The sequence below is a fragment of the Gamsiella multidivaricata genome (assembly GCF_025024155.1).
Source record: "Gamsiella multidivaricata strain RSA 2152 chromosome Unknown BC939scaffold_81, whole genome shotgun sequence".
Classification (NCBI taxonomy): Eukaryota; Fungi; Mortierellomycota; class Mortierellomycetes; order Mortierellales; family Mortierellaceae; genus Gamsiella; species Gamsiella multidivaricata.
Window position 1 is genome coordinate 36,817 of NW_026251789.1, and position 22,419 is coordinate 59,235.

General features: G+C 48.7%; 11 protein-coding genes across 11 annotated transcripts; 7 read left to right on the top strand and 4 right to left on the bottom strand.

Moving 5' to 3' along the window:
• Positions 1 to 2,273: 2,273 nt before the first annotated feature.
• BC939DRAFT_401950 (lipid binding protein) lies at positions 2,274 to 3,976 on the top strand (the record flags this gene model as incomplete). Its single annotated transcript, XM_051552642.1, has 6 exons — positions 2,274 to 2,354; positions 2,468 to 2,603; positions 2,693 to 3,168; positions 3,273 to 3,341; positions 3,440 to 3,664; positions 3,761 to 3,976. The coding sequence occupies 6 exons, from the start codon at positions 2,274 to 2,276 to the stop codon at positions 3,974 to 3,976; spliced, it is 1,203 nt and encodes a 400-aa protein (XP_051408054.1).
• Positions 3,977 to 4,602: 626 nt separating this feature from the next.
• Positions 4,603 to 5,484, top strand: BC939DRAFT_308130 (uncharacterized protein). The gene is made up of 2 exons (XM_051551436.1): positions 4,603 to 5,016; positions 5,133 to 5,484. The coding sequence occupies exons 1-2, from the start codon at positions 4,726 to 4,728 to the stop codon at positions 5,397 to 5,399; spliced, it is 558 nt and encodes a 185-aa protein (XP_051408055.1). The 5' UTR covers positions 4,603 to 4,725; the 3' UTR covers positions 5,400 to 5,484.
• Positions 5,485 to 5,569: 85 nt separating this feature from the next.
• BC939DRAFT_506876 (uncharacterized protein) lies at positions 5,570 to 9,290 on the bottom strand (the record flags this gene model as incomplete). The annotated part of the gene is made up of 6 exons (XM_051560839.1): positions 5,570 to 6,928; positions 7,017 to 8,135; positions 8,240 to 8,326; positions 8,426 to 8,555; positions 8,646 to 8,826; positions 8,939 to 9,290. 6 exons carry the CDS (start codon positions 9,288 to 9,290, stop codon positions 5,570 to 5,572), a joined length of 3,228 nt encoding a protein of 1,075 aa, XP_051408056.1.
• Positions 9,291 to 9,827: 537 nt separating this feature from the next.
• Positions 9,828 to 11,171, top strand: BC939DRAFT_308157 (ribonuclease H-like domain-containing protein). Its single transcript, XM_051551438.1, has 3 exons — positions 9,828 to 10,087; positions 10,199 to 10,470; positions 10,571 to 11,171. Exons 1-3 carry the CDS (start codon positions 9,872 to 9,874, stop codon positions 11,133 to 11,135), a joined length of 1,053 nt encoding a protein of 350 aa, XP_051408057.1. The 5' UTR covers positions 9,828 to 9,871; the 3' UTR covers positions 11,136 to 11,171.
• A 1-nt stretch (position 11,172) lies between these two features.
• On the bottom strand, positions 11,173 to 12,259 carry BC939DRAFT_308153 (uncharacterized protein). Its single transcript, XM_051551437.1, has 4 exons — positions 12,065 to 12,259; positions 11,780 to 11,945; positions 11,500 to 11,664; positions 11,173 to 11,408 (listed from the first exon to the last, which is right to left on the bottom strand). The coding sequence occupies exons 1-4, from the start codon at positions 12,133 to 12,135 to the stop codon at positions 11,298 to 11,300; spliced, it is 513 nt and encodes a 170-aa protein (XP_051408058.1). The 5' UTR covers positions 12,136 to 12,259; the 3' UTR covers positions 11,173 to 11,297.
• Positions 12,260 to 12,321: 62 nt separating this feature from the next.
• On the top strand, positions 12,322 to 12,963 carry BC939DRAFT_464084 (mitochondrial ribosomal protein L11). The gene has a single exon (XM_051557332.1). The coding sequence runs from the start codon at positions 12,369 to 12,371 to the stop codon at positions 12,819 to 12,821; it is 453 nt and encodes a 150-aa protein (XP_051408059.1). The 5' UTR covers positions 12,322 to 12,368; the 3' UTR covers positions 12,822 to 12,963.
• Positions 12,964 to 13,206: 243 nt separating this feature from the next.
• Positions 13,207 to 14,150, top strand: BC939DRAFT_506879 (cytochrome c/c1 heme-lyase; the record flags this gene model as incomplete). Its single annotated transcript, XM_051560840.1, has 3 exons — positions 13,207 to 13,616; positions 13,710 to 13,793; positions 13,907 to 14,150. 3 exons carry the CDS (start codon positions 13,207 to 13,209, stop codon positions 14,148 to 14,150), a joined length of 738 nt encoding a protein of 245 aa, XP_051408060.1.
• Positions 14,151 to 15,042: 892 nt separating this feature from the next.
• Positions 15,043 to 16,470, top strand: BC939DRAFT_464087 (ribosomal protein L10e/L16). The gene is made up of 3 exons (XM_051557333.1): positions 15,043 to 15,129; positions 15,542 to 16,259; positions 16,403 to 16,470. The coding sequence occupies exons 1-2, from the start codon at positions 15,048 to 15,050 to the stop codon at positions 16,114 to 16,116; spliced, it is 657 nt and encodes a 218-aa protein (XP_051408061.1). The 5' UTR covers positions 15,043 to 15,047; the 3' UTR covers positions 16,117 to 16,259; positions 16,403 to 16,470.
• Positions 16,422 to 16,882, top strand: BC939DRAFT_506881 (uncharacterized protein; the record flags this gene model as incomplete). Its single annotated transcript, XM_051560841.1, has 2 exons — positions 16,422 to 16,430; positions 16,493 to 16,882. The coding sequence occupies 2 exons, from the start codon at positions 16,422 to 16,424 to the stop codon at positions 16,880 to 16,882; spliced, it is 399 nt and encodes a 132-aa protein (XP_051408062.1).
• A 1,867-nt stretch (positions 16,883 to 18,749) lies between these two features.
• On the bottom strand, positions 18,750 to 19,645 carry BC939DRAFT_464090 (uncharacterized protein). Its single transcript, XM_051557334.1, has one exon. The coding sequence runs from the start codon at positions 19,573 to 19,575 to the stop codon at positions 19,036 to 19,038; it is 540 nt and encodes a 179-aa protein (XP_051408063.1). The 5' UTR covers positions 19,576 to 19,645; the 3' UTR covers positions 18,750 to 19,035.
• Positions 19,646 to 20,293: 648 nt separating this feature from the next.
• Positions 20,294 to 22,358, bottom strand: BC939DRAFT_487922 (ribosomal protein S3Ae; the record flags this gene model as incomplete). The annotated part of the gene is made up of 4 exons (XM_051559366.1): positions 20,294 to 20,878; positions 21,013 to 21,307; positions 21,946 to 22,000; positions 22,355 to 22,358. The coding sequence occupies 4 exons, from the start codon at positions 22,356 to 22,358 to the stop codon at positions 20,459 to 20,461; spliced, it is 774 nt and encodes a 257-aa protein (XP_051408064.1). The 3' UTR covers positions 20,294 to 20,458.
• Between the last annotated feature and the right edge of the window lie 61 nt (positions 22,359 to 22,419).

A 22,419-nucleotide genomic window follows, 5' to 3' on the forward strand; every position in this document is an offset into this window, starting at 1 on the left:
TGTTCCGAGCGACTACCTCTTTTCCAGTATAAAAAGACCATTCTTCTCCTTTCTCTTCTTCCTCATAAATGGCTCAGACCTCTATGGTCCTATACAATGGCTAGCGGAATGCAATGACCTTTTTGGTACGCACTCTTCCCCTGAAAGTCTCCAGCGTGAACGTGACGCGCACTCTAATCCCCACACACAATGGGTAGAGAGGGACACTTAATGATGGGGTCGGGCACGCGTATCTAATAGAAGCGCCCCGGAGTCTTTGGCCATCAGGGGTTCGACCGCATTAGATCGCGCGAATAATGCGAAGATATTTTTGGGGGCCACCTTTGGGGCCTTATTCTCTTTACTCTACAAAAAAAAGAAAAAGAAAAAGAAAACGGCACAAGTGTAGGCAAAGGGAGTTCATGGGGAGCAAGACAGGAGCCTGATGCAACGCTCATGTTGCTTTCTGCATTCATCCTGAATCAGATCACCTCGCAACTTATGCGGTACTCTATTGGGCGGAGTCTATCTGTCTCGAATTTCTGTCCAGTATGTCGACACACATGCGCCGAAGGAGCCCACGACGCAGCAGCACACGCGTCCCGTTTTGTTTGCCATGGGTTCTATTCTCAGCTGTGATTGTCCTGTCTTTTGATCGTATTACGAATCGTGTTTTGAACCAGCTCGGTTTGCGTCGATACTCGTGGTTCCGTTGCTTCGTTAAATATTAGGGTCTTGGTATCGCGGCATGTTGACATATGCGTTTTTTTTTTTTTTTAGAAAACATTGTGATGCATATTTGTCTACCAAAGGCCATAAGGTCGTGGTTCTGGTTATTACTTTGAACCAAAGTCCTCGGTAGTGCTGTTTGCAATTTCGTCACCAAAATGCTCCAGGTAAAGTTATGCGACCGGCAGCACCACCCTTCGTCATGCAGCTGTGCAAAGGACTTGCAACGTGCTCATTTCATCGACCATGCAAATTGCACTTAGCTAGGGCCTTTCGTATAAATACTACCAGCAAGATCGCACCCCAACTCAGTCGTATACAAATTACTGCTGTAGCAAGGAACGTCCTATTCCTGGACTTTCTTGTAGACAAGAGCAGGACGTATGTATAGCGTACTCTTCTTCCTTCTACTTTCAGGTACGCTGCATCGCTTCAACACGCACTATGACTGACCATTCATCCTATGTGTGCCATACACACCTCACTTTGCGCTGTAGTCATCTAAGTTAGTGCAGACCTAGGAGCAAGCAACGTCCATCTCTCAAGGGCATTGACAGCGGATTGAACTTGAACGAAATGCATGGCTCCAGCGGTCGAGGATATGCTTTTCTGAAGTAACCCAGCATGCATTTGGTATAAAGCTGTGTATGGTCAAAAATACGCGTTTCAATACGCGTCTGCATTAGGTTAGCGCAGTGAAGGGGCAAGTGGCCTATGAGACCGTCACCCCTTCTCCTTTGCTCACATCCGCGTGGACTTTGTGCGCCAAATATTGGAGCAAGCCCGTATCTAGCCCATACACTCCCCATCGTTTTCCCCTTTCCGCGGTTGCTACATCTCTTTTTTCCCTCTTCATCGCGCCCTTCTCACCTCCTTGGCTTCAAGACTTTCGTTTCCCTGCAAGCAACTATGGACCACAACGATGTCGGCTACAGCTCTGTCGCATGGGACACCTATTCACCCGGAAACGGTCTGGAGGACGACGACCACAACAATAATAATCGCACATCCTCCAACGGCGAGTCGCAGGGACGCGGACACCTGAACAGCAGCAACACCCTGCACTCATCTCTCTTTGCTTCATCGGACGAGGACGAGGACAACATTGCTGACATCACCCAGGCTGCTTCCTCTGCCATCCTCCCCGCAGAGACATCTGCCTGGGCAGACGAGTCCCTGGACAATGAAGTCATCGACATCAATGGCGCCTCTAACGGGAACAACAACATTCACTCGTCCATCCACGGCCACAGCGAACACGGTGGTGACAACACTATCGACAATAGAATGTATGGAGAAGATGACGACGAGGATGATTCTGAGGCCCGACAAAGAGTCCATAGGGTAAGAAGACGTCGTGTCTTTCACCTGGGATGAACCCTGCTTGCTTTGCTTTACGCTAGCGGCTATATTCACAAGGAAATTGCCCTCTTCCTCTATATTTCTTTCTGTCAATGCCGTTGCAGTCGCAAGCAGGAAAGGCCGTCAGGCGTGACACAACACGCGCTCAGTCAGAGATGATACTTTCCACCACAGCCGCCGACGCGCTGGCCAAGCTGGTCCCAATGGAGATTACGGTCACGGATGCGCACAGAGAGAAGGAGGGCTCGGCAGACAGCTACATCTCTTATCAAATTAACACCAAGGTTAGCCCGTTCTTCTGTTTCTTTGCAAAAAAAAGCGCCTAGTTCTTTCTGTCAGCACCTTGTCTGTTTCTAATGGTCAAAATTTGTTGCATTCCACAACTCATCTTCAATAGACCAATATGCCTGGTTTCTCTGCAGCGAGCGTATCAGTCCGTCGCCGATTTCAGGACTTTGTTTGGTTTCACGATGCCTTGAGCAGAGAACACCCTGAAGCAGTACTTCCTTCCTTGCCAGACAAGCATCGCCTGCGTAAGTGGCACCTCGTCTCGCTTGATATTCTCCCATAAACTGTTGTATAATACCTAATGCTGACAGCTTACGTTGTTTGATTCTACTAGGCGGTTATGTTCGTGGCGATCGTTTCAGTCAAGAGTTCGTGGAAAAACGACGAGCGAGTCTGGAACGCTTCATGAAAAAGATTGCAGTCCACCCAACCTTGCAGGCATCAAAAAATACCCGTATTTTCTTGGACTCAAGAGATTGGAATTCAGACCTAGCGCAACAGAAGAAGCAGACGGACGATGCTCGTTTGGATAACATCACTGATGTGCTAATGAATGCATTCAAAATGGTGAAAAAGCCTGAGGAGCGGTTCGTTATCATGAAGGACGAAGTCGACAAGCTGGAGGAGAATCTTCAGGGCCTGGAGAAACTCGAACAGAGGATTTTGAAGCGACAGGAAGAACTTGAGGCGGATTATCGAGAGTTTGGAGGCGCTGTTGCAGGCCTTGGAGCTCTAGAGACAGGCATCACAGAGCCATTGCATCGGTTTGCTCATACTGTGGCAAGCTTTGCTACGATCCTGAACAATCTGGTGCGCGCTTTTTTTAACACGCTTTGCTAGCAATTGGCTATCAATTTGAGGCATGTTCGTATTTACTTTTTTATCTCTCTGTCTCTGTTTCGATATCGGACTAGTCATCGAGAGAGGACGCCGAATTCTTGTCAGAGCTTCACGAGTGTCTAGCTTATTGCAACAGCGTCAAGGTACTTTGTGTTTTTTCTGCATTGTTTTTCTAAATTATTTAAAATGTGTGTGCTGTAGACGCTGGTCATCTAAAACGATGCGGCTCAAATTTTTGTAGAACGTTCTCAGGCAGAGGGACCAAAAGCAGTTGGATTTCGAAGACCTCTCCGACAAGTTGCAACAGAAGCATGCGGAGAGGGATCGCTTGATGAGTAATGGTCGGCTCGGAGGATCCGCTACCATTGGAGGATTTTTTCAACAGAAGATGAGTGAGCTCAAAGGAGTGGACCAGGAGCGTGCCAAGCAAGACAAGATCAAGCGTGTGGAGGAAGACATCAAGCAGGTAAGCAACGCCGTGTCTACTCTTTACGCCTATTCCCCTGTCTTTTGTATTCCTGTCTTGGTATAACTTACTTATCTCTGATCTCGTAACGCATAGCTTGGAAATCTAGTGGATACCCATCTTAATGAATCCACTCAGTTTTCAGAGGCGACAGCGAAAGAGTACGAGATCTTTCAACTTCAAAAGGCAAAGGACCTGCGCCAGTGCCTGTTGGATTACAGTGCAGGCAGGGTCGAGTTTTTCGAGAAGGGTGAGGCCTTATGGGGGCAAATCATTCCCGCTTTGGAGGCGATCCAAGTCGACGACGATTAAACAGTATCGCTGATCGCTCTTTGACTGCAATGACCACTGCAGTGCGCAAATTGCATCCTTCACGAGTATTTTTTTTAAACCCGTTTTCCAATGCCCATTTGACTTTACTCAAGAATAAAAGACCACATCGCTGCAGCATGAATGAAACGGGGCAATATGACGGTCGAAATATTCTTTTACGCATAAAAAGAAAAAGATGAAAGCCCGTTCTGCAGAGATGCATATATGCCGCATGGTGGTTTAGTCAGCAGGGCTGTGCAAACATGGCCCGGTGCACTGGGCGCACCGGTTCAGATTTGATTTCGCTCACAACCAGCGGCGCGTTTTTTCTCCATATAAATACTGGTCCCATTTGACACACCCTCCTATCCTTTTGAAAAGCATTTTACTCGCAAGATACAATGGTTGTTACATACGCCCCTACATCCAACAAGACGGACACCTCCGCTCAGGCTGCCGTGCTCGCTGCACCGGACAGCACATACTCACTCCTCTACTTTGACACTATTGGCGTCGCAGGTTCCATACGCAGCCTCCTCGCCCTGGGCGATGCTCAGTGGACACAGTTGTACCCGCAGGACTGGGGAAACGAGGATGGGCTCGACAAGTCCTCGACCCCCTTTGAGGTCATGCCCGTTCTTTACGTTCACTCCAAGGACGGAACCCAGGTTCGGATACCCTTATACAAAGAATGTGCCTGATTTTTATTTTGCTGCATTCTGTCTAACTGGCTATCTCACAAACGATGAATGCAGACTATTGCTGTTGCAGAGGCCAAGCCCATTGAGCTCTATTTGGCCGAGAAGTTCTCCTGCCTTGGCAAGAACCTCTACGAACGCGCCCTGATCTCTTCCTTCGCGTCCTCGACTGCCTCCCTGTGGGATGACTTCATGAGTTCTGCTGTCGTTCTCCAGGCCCCCAATGAGGTCAAGTTAGAACAGATCAACGTTTTCCTCAAAGATAAAGTCCCCCGATGGGTCCGCATCCATGAACAGCACCTGCAGGCCAACGGCCTCAACGGACACTATGTCGGTGACACAGTAAGTCGTCCACCACTTCCTCCCTACATTTACTTGGATTGTAAAAGAACACGTACTTCGAACTCTCCAAAGCTAACATCTTTGTCATTATGTCTCGCTCTGTTTCTGCTGCACAGATCTCGCTCGCCGATCTAAGGGCTGCCGCGCTGGTTGAGCTTGTTCACAGACTCCCAGCGGCCGCACAGCTCATCAATTCCGAAAGCGCTCCTGGTCTGATCAAGGTCAAGGAGACCATCGACACTCATCCCAAGATCGTCCAGTGGCGCCAGACCGAGCTCTTCAAGAGCCTGCGTTTCTCGCGCGCCATTCCTCCCATGCCCCGCCCATCCACCATCAAGTTAAACGATCGCCGAGGCAACAAAACCGGCGGCCTCCACGCTTAAATTCATCTTACCATCATTAAAGATTGGCTTCCGCTGTATAAATATAATTCCCAAATCATGGACCCATGTGCCCACAATGGCTTTGTCATCTCATGAAGGGAAAAATCGAGAGTAGGCAAGATGCATGATTATATTAGTGTTGTACATCTATGATACAACGACCGACCCTCCTAAAGCCCAGCCATCATTTCTCCAATCCCTTCCATGTCTTCATACTGGCTCGTCAAGAAATCCAGTTCCTCCGGATTCGACTGCAATGCCTGGTACACATGATAAGGTGTCAACAACTTGTCCAACACCTTCACTCCTTCCTTCGAGGTAGCTTTCTGCTCCTCACCCGCTGGGTCGTGCAGCGCATCCAATTCCATCATGATAGACTCCGGTCCCTTTTCAGCCTCGGCCTCAGCTCGATGGATCTGTACTGCCTTCGAGAGCAGGCTGCCTAAAAATGCTTTCGTTGCCTGAACCAAAAGTCCTCCAACCACAGCTTTTTGCGACATTGATTCAGGCACATTGGCCAGTCCCGCTGTGTTCAACAGCTGCTCCTGTTCCTGATCTCGTTCCCGAAGCCCACTCCTCGATCCTCCTGAACCTCCACCGGCGCCTCCATCCAAAAGCAGCGTCTTCAACTTCAACTCATCCATCACGGACAGCACCCAATCAATCTCTGACCGCCGACACTTGTACACCTCCATCCTCTGCAACGCATCCGTGAGCTGTTGCACCTTAGCCTGGTGCTCCAATGAGAGTGTGCTTGCCAAATTCATAGGCGTTATTGGCAGCTCGCTGTCCCCGATATCCAAATCCATTGTTGAATCCATTTGCATTTCCATCATCATCCGATCATGACTCGAAAGCGGCCGCCCATTCTGATCAACAATCCCGCAGTTTTTCAACATATCCAGTGCAAACTTGTTCCTCGATCGTCCCACCAACAAAGAGAGCAGCATCTGCTCATCTTCTTCAACGTCTTTGACAGCATAGTATTGTGGATGGTGTGGGCAGTTCGGAATCCTTTGTCCATCATCCTCGTTCAATAGCACCGGCTCCGATATTGCGCCCGCAACTCCCAGTGCTCCCTCTCGATGCTGCTTCCATAAGGAGCCACAAGCCTTGCAGTACAAAAGTGTCGTCTCCTTCGACTTACGCTTCATCACCGATCCTTCATCCATTGACGCTGCCCGTACAGTATCCACAACTGCCGCCTCTGAACCGTTCTGCACGCCAGCTCCTCCCCTGCCACTGGCATCAGCACCAGTACCAGCACCGCCATGTCCGTGAACAGATGCCGTGCTGGGTTTGGAGAGTGTGTGTTGCAGCTCCTGCTCGTCCTCCTCTGCGCCATCGGCCATCGCCACCTCGGCTGCCGAATTCAAGATTAGGTTGTTGCGTGATTCGGATATATTGTTGCTGCTCTTGGACCGAGTCTGGAGTGGCACTGTGGCCAAGAATGTCGTGTGCCTGTCCAATTCCAGATCTACATGTCTTTCCCTTCCATGCACTTGCCTCCCACAATGCGTTGGGTCCAGCTATGAGAGCGGATGTAATTCATAGATTAGCAAATATGACGCATAGAGAAAGACAACTTCCATTGTTGTAACCTTCAATTTTACTTACAGCAAGGCGATGATAGACTTCGACAGGCTTATTCCGTGCATCGTGGAAGAATAAGCGCACCTTGATCTGGGTCTCTCCCCAAGCGTAACGGCTGAGATGGAAGGGGGGTGCAGACACAGTGACGATATGGTTCGGCCTGTAACTCTCGTGCAAATGAAATTCGACCTTGAAGACATAGGCGGTAATGTCTTCGGGCTTAGGCGTTCCATCAACATAGATCATCCATTTGTACGGGAATTCCTTCAGTCGAGGGTCACGTTTGTCCTCCGGAAGATACTTGGACACATTTCCAACAACGATCCGCCTCTTGACATAGAATCGAGACCCAATAGTGTCCAATGGCGCTGGGAGTCCAGCCTGTATCGCATTTTCATTAAACGAAATGATTGTTGGCTGAAGCTGCTGTGATTGCTGTGGTAGGTATTGTGTTCCTGGTTGATGCGCCGCCACTGATGGCATGACAAACGTATTATCCGATGCTGTGGCGACTGAGTTCCGTGCGGCAACTGGAGGATGTGGAGAGGACATGGGTATCGTAGCCGCAGGGTATCCAGACACTGGAGTCGACGGTTCTGAATAATCGTTTTCGTTCATCAACGGATGAAAAGCTGGACTGACTGCTCTAGAGCTCGTGGCACTCGACATTCGGCTTTCAGGCATACTGTAAGGTGTCACTGTACTTAGCCGCGACGAACCTGCTGGTCGTCTTGTATCTACTATAGGTGTCATCGATTGAGGTCTCTGTGACATGCTTCCATACTTTCTCATCGGTCCCTTTCCAGCGTGACGCGGCCGGGATGTTTCACTCTCACTGTCTTCTTCCGTGCCATCACTTTCGGAATCCATATTTGACTTTGAGCGAGGAGTTCCCTTTTGTGGACGAACAATACTAAGAGCCAAGGATGATCGCCGTCGCTTTCCTGCCCCTAGTCCTGACTCACCTCCTGAGATCACGTCTGATGTATCTGAATCGCTTTCAGATCCTGCATTCGATGATGAGTTTACAGATGCATTGCTGGTCCTCCGTGGTGCTTGAGACAAAACTCCAAGACCGTCATCTCTTGAGTGACCATCGTCCGAGTCCAGATCCACCTCCTCGTCATATGTCTTGATTGTAGGCTATAAAGATATCATATCAAATATTAGAAGGAGCTGAGAGAAGTAAATTGAGACAATGCAGTGACCATATCCTCAGAGCTAAAGCTTGCCTTGGGGAACTCTACCTGTCCCTGATTGACATCGCTGGTTCCCAATGAGCTAAAAACAATCTTTGTGCGACATGGATGATCTAGCGGTACTTCACTCGAAGGCTATTACAGTTCGGCAAGAGACAGCATTGCTGATTAATGCCGTCCATTGTTTTCCAAACGTCCTGCTTTGGAAAACATTTTGAGTGCAGTCTCACTTACAACAACGATTCCGCAATACCGCACGCCCTCTTCTGTGTTCTTGAAGACCAACTTGTGGGACAGACGCATATGGTTGATGAGTCCCTGTATGCTTCCAAAATCATATCGATCGCATCGTGGACAGCCCAGCCTACAGGTGCGCACGCATTTTGAACGAAGTCAGTAATTACACAAAACAGCCATGTTCCATGAGTAGATGCAGATCGCAGCATCCAAGTACCTAACAAACTGTCCATCTGCACGGACAGCGTATAAAGCTTCTGGTTGTCGCACATCTCGTCCGTAATATGCCGTTGTTCTCCTGGAGCTCTGCCGACTGCTGTAGTACGGATTTTGTTGTTGGTTCTGATTTCCGAAAGTACGTGAGACAGTCGAGTTGCCATACGGTGATCCTTGCCGTTCTACATTGTTAAACGCGCACAAAGAATGCGTCAAAATACAGTTACTTTGATGAGCAAGCCTTTTTAATAGTTATTATGCAGAACTCCTGGTGTCTCTGAAGCAAACACCTACCACTCAGAATGGCGTGTCGCAGGTCCTCCAGCATACGCTCTGTTTTTGCTAGCTCCCGTGCAATGGCCGCACTCTCTGCATGGCGCAAGAGGATTTCGAGGTCGAACTGATGGTCAATGATGTCGATGACTTTTTGACGCGTCGCTACTGTTTTGGGGTCTTCCATTGCTGCCGGTTGTGGACGTAGTGGTGTTACATCAGGTACAGGTTCTAAAGTGTCTTCAGCTGCTGAAGTCGCTACTGCTAGTATCGTGGGCGCAGTGGCCTCGGGAGTGGTTTCCGGAGTGGTCATGAGTACATCGATGGTTGCCTCGACCGGGGTGCCGTTGGTGCCGTTGTTGGGCAAGGACATGCTGGAGCGATCGACGGAGAGGAAACGAGTAGAAACTTGTTCAAGAGCGGGGAGGAAAGACTAACTGTGAAAGAGACCACGTGATATATAAGGCTGCATCACAAGATATACAGATACCACAAGGAAAAACCACTTTGGTTCTACGCTGCTGTACACCTAAGATGAAGTGTACTCGTGCTGTGTCGTTAACATAGACACCTTGTGCATGGGGTGCTCCAGAGATAAAGGTGCCCTCAGAGTGAGGATCTCTTGATGCGCCGAGCCATAATCTATCGACAACTCCACAAATACGCCCCTAACGCGACATAAAAAGAATATAAACTATAGCCTGCTCCTTAGAACCCTCAAGTCCCTCGAGGTTTCTATAGTACACTGCCTATTGCTTCCTTTCGGTTCAATCCTCTACTCAGAACATTTCTTGCCTCTTGCAGGCACCGTGTGGAAGCAACATTTTGCCACCAAATCTACATAGCTGTCTGCAGTCACGACTTTGCGAAATAAGTAAACATGTCTTTTTTTTTTTCCAGGTCCTGTCAACTTGACCCTCTGTCCATTCCCGCCTGCAAAGAGCACACACCATCATGACATCAAATCAGCCAAAAAAGACCGCCCTCGCCAATGGGCCGGACAAAAAAAAGCCGGTGAAGAACGCCTCTCCTCATAATAAGTTGAAAAAGTCTGTGAAACAGACAAAAGCTACTGCCGTCAAAGTCGTCATGGCCGCAAATGACAACACCGTAACATCCTCCACCGCCGCGAAGGTGGCACCATCCTCTAACTGGAAGAACCTCTTATCTGTAAGTCCCAATGAACAATCTTTCTTTACCATTGCACTTGGATACACCCTGTCGAGGCGGATATGAACTTATTTTGTGTGCTGATTACCTCATGCGATTGCATTTAATTAGACAATTAAACCTGCTCCTCGTAAATCAATACCCACCGCAAATGCACCAAGGAAACACTCGTACGCAGAGATGGAGGAAAACGATATGGAAGACGGAAAAGAAACAGGAAGTCTACCAGGCGCCAAGGCACGAAAGCTGGATGTTAGCTCAGAACCCAAGTACGACACCGCCCAACTGTGGTTCGACGACATATCAAACGAGGACCTTGAAAAAGTCTATGGAAAGAATTCAAAAAAGCACGAATACGACCCTACAGACACTGGGAAGCACAAGTGAGTGTTATTTTTGTTCGTTCTTTTCGGTGCAATCTCATACTGTTGTACAACTTGACGAGTGCTAACTGGTATAAATGCTATTGCCGTCTCTCATTAGGATCGGAAAATACGTTGGAATCGATTGCGAGATGGTGGGAGTAGGACCAGAGGGCATTCAGTCTGCATTAGCCCGTGTCAGTATAGTCAACTACTACGGCGTCACGATTCTTGATCTCTACGTTCGACCCATGGAGCGTGTAACGGACTTCCGTACCGAAGTCAGTGGAATTACCCCAAAACTCCTTGTCAATGCAGTCGACTTTAAGGATGCTCAGAAACAGGTAGCGGATGTCCTCGAGGATAAGGTCGTGGTCGGACATGCTGTCCACAACGACTTTAAAGCTCTTTTGCTGGACCACCCTCAACGTTTAATCCGTGACACTTCAAGATACCAGCCCTTCCGAGCCTTGGCCAAGGGCAAGTCACCATCGCTTAAAAAGTTGGCGCTTGAGATTTTGGGGATCAGGATCCAGGACGGATCACATTCCAGTGTGGAAGATGCCCGGATAGCCATCTTATTATATAGGAAGCACAAGGAGGCGTGGGACTCGTCCTTGGCTCTTAAAGCTAAGCGGATGGTCCAGAAAGCAACTAAAAACAAGAAAAAGGCCATAGCACAATAGCATTCTGGACAATCGCTGTGGATCCACGAGACTGAAAATAAAACTCTCTAAACTGATAATTGAGTCATTGTTGCTATGTTCGTGATATGTCATTACAAGCAAATCATACGGAAAAAACTGTAGTGGCGTTGTTGGCGGTCTATGTCGATTTATCCATGGCAACTATACGATGCCTATCCTCCTGGCCATGCGTCTGTATTGAGCGGCTGCGAGTTTCTGCTTTCTCCACACCATGAGAACGCCAGAAAATATCGCCAGGCAAACGTTCGTTGACTATCGTGGAGTAAGTGAGCAACAAGAATATCGCATCAGAAATGTCCCAACAAATAGGTCAAACAATTACTGCCATCGCTAGTGTACGTACAAAGAAGTGCGCGAATCTTCTCGCCTCCGCAGCTTTAACACGAAGACAAGACCGATAGGTTGGCAGTCGGATCTTAAGCTCCTCGTTCTCGTCATTCTTGGGATCGTCGTACTTGCAATCTATCCTCTGTCGGTTGTGGGTTTCTTTGCATGACTCTTCCGTTTGCTGGATAAGAATGCAAAGTAGTATATTGATATCAGTGCCCATTCGGTTGTAGTTGTCCTTGAGAAGTAGTCATATCCTGCCATTCGATGGATGTGGAATGACAGATTCGTCATACAATTTGTAAAACGCTGCAAGCATTGCACTCTCCGATGACAACGCAGGTGTAACTTGGGGGGTCCTGAGGCGCTTCAAGGCCGACCTGTCTCCTGGCGAGACTTGATAAAGTTAGAGATGATAGTGGGGATGGCGATGTACTTGAAAGGGACAATACACTTGGCAAACTAGTCCCGTTCAAAGCAAGGGGAAAGGGAAAGGTGATGTCAGTGGCAAGCGCAAGGACACAAAAAAAAAAAAAAAAAAAAAGTGATGCGGCAAGGTCCAGAGCAGAGATGGTCGTTACAGTGTGCCAAGTAGGATGACAATAAGGAAAAGCGCATGCCTTGCGGCATGGGCAGAGGCCAAAACCCGCATGGGCAAAAACTTTGGTTGTGTGTAGAGAAGGGGGTGGGGGGTGGAAGAAGGGATGTGGAGTAGGATGAGCAAAGGTGTCCCAGAGACGCCAGTTCGCGGACCTGCATTTGGATATGATATGCCCTTGGGGGGAAGTCACGAATCTGAGCGAGTGTTTATTTTACCTCCTTCAGTTGATCCGGGACTCCCCATCATTGCACCACCACTCACCCTTGCTCCTCTCGAGTCGAAACATGTCAAAGAAAGCCCCCGCCGCTGCTGCGTCCCTGTTGCGCTTGGTTGTCCCCGCTGGAAAGGCAACACCTTCGCCCCCTATCGGCCCCGCCCTTGGTCAGCGCGGTGTCAAGTCGATGGATTTCTGTAAACAATTCAATGACAGGACCAAGAACGTCGAGGCCGGTACTCCACTCCCAGTTATCATCGCCGTCAAGAGCGACCGCAGCTTCACTTTCGTCACAAAGTCTCCTCCAACCTCCTTTTTCCTCAAGCGCGCTGCAGGCATTGAGAAGGGCGCGACGAGCATTGGCAAGGAACACCCATTTGTTGGCAAGGTCAACTTGAAGCAGGTCTATGAGATCGCAAAGATCAAGCAGGCGGATGAAGGCATGGGACACTTGTCGCTCAAGGGGATCTGCTCTGGAATTGTCGGAAGCGCAAAGTCTATGGGCATTGAGGTGGTCGCATAAGCAGGATGCAGTACAATTGCTCGATATGGATCAGGACCACGTTAACGGCAAACACTGGATAATCAAATTGAGGAGGCAGTCGATACGGACAGCATTGTAATATAATAAATAACACTCGCGCATAAAGATCATATTTCTCAGCAGCATGCACCGCTACAGTGCTAATGTGCCTTTGTTCCTCTGGTATATCCACCTCTCCGCCAATGGATCGACCCCTGCAATGCAGGTTAGAGTGGCTTGGGTTGTTTTGTAACTCGGCATTTAGGGAGGGGCAACTCAACCAACGCCTCGTTGTCGCTGCCATTCTTCACTTGCTTCTCCGAACCCCCTTTTTTTACTTCTCCGAGTCCATTTACTCAGTTACTGCCACCTCGAATCAAGCACCATGTCGCCAGGAAAGGATACAACAGCTGCCAGTCCACCCCCCGGCTGCCCCATGCATCAGGCCCAGAATCCTGCGCCCAAGCCCAAACCCCCACCAGGTTGCCCCATGCACCGCAAGGAGGACGGCGACAACCTGAACCCAGACAACAACATCCCCAATCTGGCCCAGTCACCCTTTCCCGACCAAGATATACCTCTTCCCACGGAAAGAGTTATCTCCTCTATTCCCAGGGCCAAGTCCGACGACGAATCCAAGTGGGAGTACCCTTCCCCACAGCAGTTCTATAATGCCCTTCGCAGAAAGGGCTGGGAGACCCCCGAGACCGCCATTGAAACCATGGTCGATATTCACAATTGGATGAACGAGGAAGCCTGGGCCGAGGTCATGAAGTGGGAGAAGGAACACTCTGAGTAAGTGCTGTATTCTTGACTGTGTTTGAATCGACCTATCTCCCTGTTTAGCCCTGGATGCCGCTAACCCGTGCTCGCTAATCACCTCTATAGCACCTGTTGCGATCCTAAGTTACTTCGCTTCCAAGGTCGTCCGTCAGAACTCAGTCCTAAGGCCAGAATCATGAGCTTTTTCGGGTATGTTGATGTGAACGTGACTCTGTTCTTGATCTTAATGCCCCATTGATGTCATAGATGCTGACTTCTTGGCGACTATCTTCTCTCGCTTTGGATATCTTCGTGTATTGTAGTGCCCCTAAGCCGTTCGATCGTCATGACTGGATCGTTGACCGATGTGGAAAGGAGGTTCGCTATGTAATCGATTACTATGGAGGCGAGGACGACGTTGCCAACGACGTACCGGTGTTCCATCTGGATGTCAGACCTGCGTTGGATTCGGTGGAGAGTACCATGGACCGACTCAAATTCGGTGTCCGCGAGGCATTCGCCCGGTTCAAGGGTGGCGCCGAGTCGTCTACCACCCGGGCAGCTTGAATGAAATATGATGGAAGCCAGACAGGAAGAGGACAAAAAAAGAAAGCGAGAGGAAAATAATTTGTACCAAGTATCTGTAGAACACTTATAGACGAATCGATTATCATCAATACCGATCTTTAATACTTTGTCAGGAACCAAAGATGGCTCAGGACTAGTAGCTCTTGAAGCAACACGGATTTGAAAGAAGGTTTACATTGCCCTTAAGGAGCCTCAATATAGCATCGCTTGCGGCGCAGGATTGCTCCTTCTCAATCTCATCCCAAAAAAATGTAATTTATGAGGCGTACATGCAAACTATCAATTTACATCCATTATCAGGGAGGATGCGTGCTTTCCAGCCATTGATCGATCCATCCAACGCAAGTGTGCATGCACACTTTGCGCTCATCGGCATCATTGGCATCATCGGCATCACCGACATTCGCAAATGGCATCGAGTGCCAGCTATTGGCGAAGGAGACGGTGGTTCAGAATTCACCACGGCATCCCATCCCATGGCGACCTAGCGTCTTTAGCTTGCCGGAGGAACTGTGGGCCGCCTCCTGTCATCAAAGCCTATCCGTTGCTCAGCTTCAATGGAAGGCATAGCTACATACTTATGTGAGAGGCATAAACGTATCGGACCGACTCTTCCATCAACGGCGTCTTGTTACGATCGGATCAGCACCCTGTCAACGCGATTCGTCTTTATCCGCCCAGCGTCAATATAACGCATCAGATCGCTGAAGGAAATCATGTAGAGAACAAGATCTCTATGAAGCCATCCTTCAGGCTGATCAGAAGCAGGAACTGTCAGGACACTATGGACTCGCCCACTCGTCCATATCATACAAGAATATCAGTGTTAACCTGGACCTATCTTTGAATGCTTGCTGTATTATTCAACTAGTCAAAATGGGTCGTCGTCCAGCTCGCTGCTACAGATACCAGAAGAACAAGGCTTACCCCAAGTCTCGTTTCTGCCGTGGTGTCCCTGGTTAGTACACTGAACCCCTCGCCTCTCCTTCACAGGACCGTCCTTGATATTATTTGAGGGCGATAACAACCAGCAGTGGAATATCAGCAACGACGCAGATCAGGCTATGCCGACTCATCTGTCTGGAGTTTTGTCGCCCACTTTCGACCTTTCGACTCAACACAGGAACAGTAGGCATCTATTTAACAGGATCATTTGGTCGACTTTGGAATATGACATTTGCAGCGTCTGGTTGACCAAGACTGAATGGGATTATCATACAATAACAAGGAACGACTGTATGGATAACATATGGACCCTCAATATGCATCAACACTTGTCGCATTGGCATCGTATTCAATTCATTTTGTAGAGTACAGAAAGCATAGACTTACCAGCTTACAATTTGCTCGCGCTATTCCCTTTTGATTAGACCCCAAGATCCGCATCTACGATTTGGGTCGTAAGAAGGCCGGTGTCGACGAGTTCCCTCTCTGCGTCCACTTGCTGTGCGACGAGAAGCAGCAGATCACGTCCGAGGCTCTCGAGGCTGGTCGTATTTGTGCCAACAAGTACATCTCCAAGAACTCTGGAAAGGACTCCTTCCATATGCGCGTTCGCCTCCACCCCTTCCACGTCCTGCGTATCAACAAGATGTTGTCCTGCGCCGGTGCTGATCGTCTTCAGACCGGTATGCGTGGTGCCTACGGTAAGCCCATGGGTACCGCTGCCCGTGTCGACATTGGTCAGGTTATCTTCTCGATCCGTACCAAGGATAACAACAAGGCCATCGTCATTGAGTCTCTCCGCCGTGCCAAGTTCAAGTTCGCCGGTCGCCAGAAGATCATCGTCTCCAAGAAGTGGGGCTTCACCAAGCTCTCTCGCGAGGACTACGTCACTGAGCGTGCTGCCGGCCGTCTCCAGCCCGATGGCTGCTACGTCAAGTACCTCAACGAGAAGGGTCCCCTCTCCAGCTATTTTGAGAAGACTCTCCGCGCCCAGGCTTAAGCTTGTCTAGTACTTGAAGACGCAAAATACAACATCTTTTTTTTCAATCAGATATAAATACTTCCATTACACCATACTCCATTAATATCTCGATAGAATGGAATGAGCAGCTATCAAGGTCATTATGGGTCTTTGAATTCAATGTATGAGCAGGTCAATATTTTCGCTTGTCATAATCGCGCATGGCCCGTATGACATCATGCTCAAGCGTCTTTGCTATGCTTTTCTACGGGACCACATTTTACTTTGGAGACTAAATGATGTTATGATTTTAAACCCCATGTAGAGGCTTCAATGACCTCACCATGACCCTCGTACTTCCCTCCTCCCCGCACCAGATGGGATCATTTGCCTAACCCTCAAAAATGTATAAAAGGAACCCTGTCGACGCACCCTCAACAACAACAACAAACAACAACAACAACAACTCCCGCTCTCCACACCAACCTACAAACCAACAACTCTTAACATGTCCAACAACGTCACCGACCGCATGTCCAACACCGCCAACTCCTACATTGGAGGCGCCAAGCAAACTGTCGGCGAAACCATCGGCAACTCGAACCTCGCTGCCAACGGTGCCCAGCAAAAGACCCAGGCTGATGCCGCCCAAGCTGCTGCCGATGCTCGCACCCACACCGAGGGACTCGGCCACAAGGCTCAGGGAAACGTCCAACAGGCCGTCGGTAGTCTTACCGGAAACACCTCCATGGAGGCTCGTGGTCACGCCAACGAGACCATGGGCGATCTCGAACGCAAGGTCTAAGCGTCCTCAAGTTCAAGATTTCCATCCGTGTACAGTAAAATAATAAAGCCTTATTCATAACACACATTGTGCAACCAAGGACATCGTGAAGCATCGATTACGTTCAGCCCAAAGGGCGTTGGCGATTTCGGCCTGGAATGTTGACATACTTAGAATTGTACCTGAATGAATATCATCACTTTTTTCCCCCTGAGTTACTACATCGACAGCATGACCCGCTTCTGTATTTTTTTTTTCTTGTCATCGAAAGATTCCTCTCGAGCGTATCTTTGGATTAATAACCCGGCTTACACTTTGAAAGAACAAGATTAAAGGCACCTCTTGAGACCACCAGTTACTTCCACTCATGTCGCGATTCCATCGAGAAAAAGGGTTGCTGAGCGCAGCAAAACCGGCTTCCATGACGCCCAACGAATGGCGGCCTAGCAGTTCAACTATGTGGTCAGCATTTTACAAGCTCATCCTGTACCCCACCATCGATAGGCAAGAGGGACTGGGGGATGCTGTTACCCAGCCTAAGGTAGTCCTGCATCGTCTAGGCCACGATGGATCCCTGGCTTCGTACAAGGCAGTTGCCCGGGTTATAGGTATAACTGCTAGAGCTACAATCCAGTGTGCTCAGTAGAAAATCAAGACTCGCCAAGAAGTAATGCCCATGTTCCCCAAAAAACCAGTCCCTATGAATTCTCAATTTTTTAGAATAAAGAATCAATTCAAACACACGATGGAATTTTTTTTTTGTCCCCCGCACAAAATCCATGTGAAGCCTTTCGCCTGTGCAACTGTCTCATCAAGAACTCAATCCCTAGACGATTTCTAAGACGCGTAACCTATGTCTGGACGGAAAGACGTGTCTACTCCTGCTGGATCCCCTGTTCCCGAGGGCTACTCGTCACGCCTACAAAGACCACGCCCACCAAGACCCAGCTTCTTAATATTTCGCTCAGGAGAAGCGCGGCTACGAAGCCATCGACGATGATGGTGTTCAGAGTTGTCTAACCGAGGATGGCCTCAGGAAGGGTAGACGCGAAGAATAGATCACTTTTCGGGAGGAAAAAATCTGGTTTGAATTAAAAATGTGTTCTCTAAATATATGGACGAGGAAAGCTTTCCCGCCGTCTACTGTGCAACATCGATGGATAGGAACGTCTACGTGATAAGAAAATGCAACTTCACTATCGGCGTTACAGATGCCTGTGATCACCAAGGGACTTTTATTTTCTTCTCCACTGGGTGTCCTGGCAGCAAACACGACTCTGCGACTTACAAGGACACCAACCTATACCGCTTCAGCAACCGATACTTTGCTGAAAACGAGCACACTACTGACGAGGAAGTGTACAGATCATCTCCTACATCCAAAACGGGCTTTCAAGGGAACCTCACAGCCGCTCAGGAGAAATTCAATAAGTACAGTGGAGCTCGAAGCAAGGTGGAACATGGCTTCGAACTACTTAAAGAACAATTCAAATCTTTCATCCGCACGCGAATCCTATCAACAACAACTGAAGGGTTCGTAGGGCAAACAGGCATATTTCAGCATGCGTCGTTCTTACACAATATCCTTGTATGGTCTGGTATATATGACCCGTTTGTGGAGGAAGTTGCGGAAAGTCTGGGGCAAAGAGAGGCCACGCATGTAGGACAGAGGGACGGTGATGCTGTGGAGACGCCCGTGACCACAATCAAGACGATGATAGTGACAATGATGAGGAGGGGTAGGGCCTAATCCTGGCTCAGTTTGGAGAGGGGGCGAGCACAGGCAGTTAACGACTTATGAGGATGTTGATGAATATAAGCGATTTTATCGTAAGCGTTACTCAGCGCGTTTTGGTGGACTTTTCGGTGGACTTTATCTTCTCCTTCTGACGCGCTCTAGCTCTACTTGCTGCCTCATGTGCTCAGCATCCATTCTCTTGACCTCCAACTCTATCCTTATATGTTCCAATTCAAGTTCTACCCGCCTTCTTGCTATTTCCGCCTGCATCTTCTTCCTCTGTATCTCCCTCCATCAAGGCTAGCTGTGCTTCCTGGTACCGACAATTGACCTCTGAATTTTATCTCTTCCAGATTCCAGTTTTCGATGCCTGAGTTCATTTCATTAAAGTTGCACTGGATAGACCCTCAAGAAAACCCAAATCAGATCCGGTATCTCAACGATTCTCCGGTAAGACGCCGATCAGACCTGCTCCGTGCTGTAATAAAAATGGCAAATCAGGATGACTCTTTCTCAATTTCTGATTCCTCTTGTCCGCGTTGCCTGTTGTGCTGAAGAGATTATTTGCCTTCTTCCAGACCCTCTTCATATTCTCAATCTTGTTCTTGATCTGAAAGCTGTCAAAATTCACAGGGCTGTCTCCAGTGGAAAACTTGCTGTTAATCTTCCAGGCAATTCCTTCGCGAACGTCTGTCTTCGGCCTGTGGTGGTTGTTCCTCTCTGCTGGATCGTCAAAAAGTGCCCAAGTATCTGGGTCTGCAAGCAGCTCAGCTATATACGTCTCCCGCGCGCGCGTAAAGATGTGTCCCTTCTCTTTACCTCCGGCGCCTGACTTAGGGGGCGCATGAGACTTTGGGGTATTGTTCCTTCGTGCACCAAAGCAGCTGGAGGACGCAGTAGTGGTTGCTGAGGACAGAACAGGAGACACCAATGATAAGGAAGAGGAAGGTTTTGCGGATGGAACCGGAGAAAACATGTCTATATCCCTTGAGTCGTATGGTGGCAGGTCATTTGGAAGAGACAGGTGTTGAATACCATGTGTCCGCTGCATTAAAGCTGTCGGTGACTGAGGTGTGTCGGAGACAATTCGTGCATCCAATGGAAGGGCAGAAATTGTTCGATGAATGTGCTGCGATCAACCGTGTATTACTGATAAGTGCATGCTATGTCCTGGTACTGAAGGGGAGGATATGTCTGGGGTTCTACCATAATTCTAAATGTAAAATGTGTTGGTTTTCCAAAGCTTTTGATGTGTTCAGTTGAAGATGTAAGTCATCACTTTACAGGAGTCGTTGATTGCGCTTGTCGCATCCGTAGGAGTTACTGAGTAGATGGCCGCTGGTGTGGGTGCTGTTGCAGCTATCGCCATCGTTGCACATCTTTTCCTTATCAAGTGGTTGTTTAAAGCCTTGATGACTTCCAGAAATGTAACGTTGGAGCCGTGTCCGTATGTACTTGATCAAACGATGATCAATCTTCGAGGTCTGGCAGTTCTGGTGCGCTCCCTGCAGTAACGGGAAGAAGGGCATGTGTCTGTACACTAAAATATGGGCCAACTTTCAGTCGAGAAAAACACCAAACTGGCAAGTTGCTGACCATCCAGAAGACTCTTAACAGGTAACATCACAGACAACATCGCTGTAGTACACATGCTTCGACCAGCATGTCACAGAGAAGATCATTCGCTCTCTGCCAGGACACTTGCGTAAAATCTACTTCAAATTAGACATGCATTGAGCACAGGGCAAAGATAGAACTAAGATGGCCGTGTCGCACGATCACGAAAAGTGTTTATTTTTCTCAATGTGGTGGTAGGAACTCAAAGAAGTCTTTCAAACTGCTCGAAACAAAAGCAACTCTTAAACTTCAGCGAGGACCTCGGGCTCCTTGAAGTCCTTGCGGTCGACCTTGGCGCCGGTCTCGTTGTCAGCACCAGAGTGGAGCTCGAGGAGCTTGCCAAGATCGAACTTGGGGGCCTTAAGGATCTTGACCTTGCGGATGAAGACATCGCGGAGGGGGTAGATGGACTTGCAAGACTTCTCAATCTCGTTTCCAATGACCTCAGGGATGAACTTGTGGACGAGCTCCTTCAAGTCGCACGAGGTAGCCTGGGCAATCATAATCTCGAACATCTTCTTGCGAATCTGACGGATCTGAGCAGACTGGGCGTAGGTGGTCTTCTTGACCTGGTTCATACCCTTCTTGGTGAAGGCAACAGCAAAGAGGCGGAGCAAGTAGCCATCAGTGGTCTTGACATCGACGTGTGCCTCGATGATGGACTATTTTGTTGTAACAACATAATAAAAGAAACAATATTAGCAGCTGCATCCTGAAAAAACAGGATTCGCTCATTCGACGCCTTCGAGATCCCTGTAGTCCAAGAAAACTAAGTGAATGAGGCGTGCTATCGTACCTGCCACTTGCGGACCATGGAGCGGAGCTTGTCCGAGGTCATGTCCATACCGTGGAAGTTAGTGAGGCAGTTCTTGCCCTGGACCTCATCAACTCTCAGCTTGACCTTGCGGAACGAGTACTCCTCGTTCTTGTTCAAGTCAGCGAGAGAGATCTCAAGGACACGGCCCTTCAAGGCATCGTTGGCGTTCTTCATACCCTGGGTACGGTTGACGAGGGTCTTGCCAACGTTGCGAACGTCAAAGGTCGAAGGAGCCTTGATATCATACCAGTCCTTGCGGGTGAAGGGATCGACACTAATGTATTGCACCAACGATGATAAAAGCAATATCAGCATCATGGATCCATGCCTCTCTAACTTTTGCTCGATATGAATATTCGAAATTCCCATGCCGCTCATTGGTGTCCTATTGCTCCATGCAGATAGTGCCGAGATGATGTTTGTCGCTGGTAAGGTGCAAGGGTGTGTACTGATGAATGTGTAAGAATTGCTGGAGCTGGATGCTACATGATATGTTTTCAGTGCCCAAATTGAGCGCACCCTGCGCCGACTTCTGTCTGCTGGCCTCACTGAAGTCCAGTACTGTGCTGCCGCCATCTGGATAGAGAAAGCCGCGTGTTCGCCGCCTTAATATCTGCTGAAGTTGCTCGCTGCATAGATCATATTGCTGGTGCTGCTGCCATAAGCAATAGTGAAATCGCCTGTTCTGGCTGGACCTATGCCAACGCTGCCCCAAATCTTCGAATAAAGACTGATCCGTTGCTGAACAAAAGGCGAATGAATCACGAATCCTTCATCGGGCCTGCTTTTTCATTTTTACAAGACCTCTTCCTCCATCCAGATTCCTGACTGAACCCTCTGTCTGCGTGTACACGAGTAGACTCCAAAGAAGATGGGTACTGATAGTCTGATAGTCCTGGAACGATACTTTACACCTTCTTCTTGAGACCCTTCTTGCCTTTCGAGAGACGCTTATTCTTTCCAACGGCTGTTGAGGGGTTGGGTACAGTCGGCAGATCATAGTGATGAGGTAGATCGTCGTGGATGGAGAATCACGGTCAGTGCGGAAGCGTGGTGAATCAGCGTTACGACACGTTTGTTGATTGTTTCCGGTATCGTCGTTCGTTTGGGTCCAAGATGAGTTGTTGTGTTGAATGCCAGACAAAGTCGAGGTTAATGGCGATTATGATTCCAAGTAGTTATCGTGGTCCGGTGAGCGACACCAACGGCAATGAGGATGATGGAATTAATGATAACGGTAATTCCGATGGATATATTGACAGATGGATAGACAAGATGCACAGATCGATGGTTAGTTTCATGTCTTTGGGCCATGGTCAACACATGGATGGCAGCCGCAGTCGGCAAGAGTCCAATCATAACGTGGAGCACAAGCGCCTTCCGAAT

Coding starts and splice junctions, on each gene's coding strand:
- BC939DRAFT_308130 (XM_051551436.1), top strand. CDS start 4,726: ATGCAGACTATTGCTGTTGCAGAGGCCAAGCCCATTGAGCTCTATTTG. Junction 5,017..5,132: donor GACACTATGTCGGTGACACA/GTAAGTCGTCCA, acceptor TCTGCTGCACAG/ATCTCGCTCGCCGATCTAAG.
- BC939DRAFT_308157 (XM_051551438.1), top strand. CDS start 9,872: ATGACATCAAATCAGCCAAAAAAGACCGCCCTCGCCAATGGGCCGGAC. Junction 10,088..10,198: donor ACTGGAAGAACCTCTTATCT/GTAAGTCCCAAT, acceptor GCATTTAATTAG/ACAATTAAACCTGCTCCTCG. Junction 10,471..10,570: donor ACAGACACTGGGAAGCACAA/GTGAGTGTTATT, acceptor GTCTCTCATTAG/GATCGGAAAATACGTTGGAA.
- BC939DRAFT_308153 (XM_051551437.1), bottom strand. CDS start 12,135: ATGCGGGTTTTGGCCTCTGCCCATGCCGCAAGGCATGCGCTTTTCCTT. Junction 11,946..12,064: donor GTCATCCTACTTGGCACACT/GTAACGACCATC, acceptor GAACGGGACTAG/TTTGCCAAGTGTATTGTCCC. Junction 11,409..11,499: donor GAAGATTCGCGCACTTCTTT/GTACGTACACTA, acceptor ACTCCACGATAG/TCAACGAACGTTTGCCTGGC.
- BC939DRAFT_464084 (XM_051557332.1), top strand. CDS start 12,369: ATGTCAAAGAAAGCCCCCGCCGCTGCTGCGTCCCTGTTGCGCTTGGTT.
- BC939DRAFT_464087 (XM_051557333.1), top strand. CDS start 15,048: ATGGGTCGTCGTCCAGCTCGCTGCTACAGATACCAGAAGAACAAGGCT. Junction 15,130..15,541: donor TTTCTGCCGTGGTGTCCCTG/GTTAGTACACTG, acceptor CCTTTTGATTAG/ACCCCAAGATCCGCATCTAC.
- BC939DRAFT_464090 (XM_051557334.1), bottom strand. CDS start 19,575: ATGTTTTCTCCGGTTCCATCCGCAAAACCTTCCTCTTCCTTATCATTG.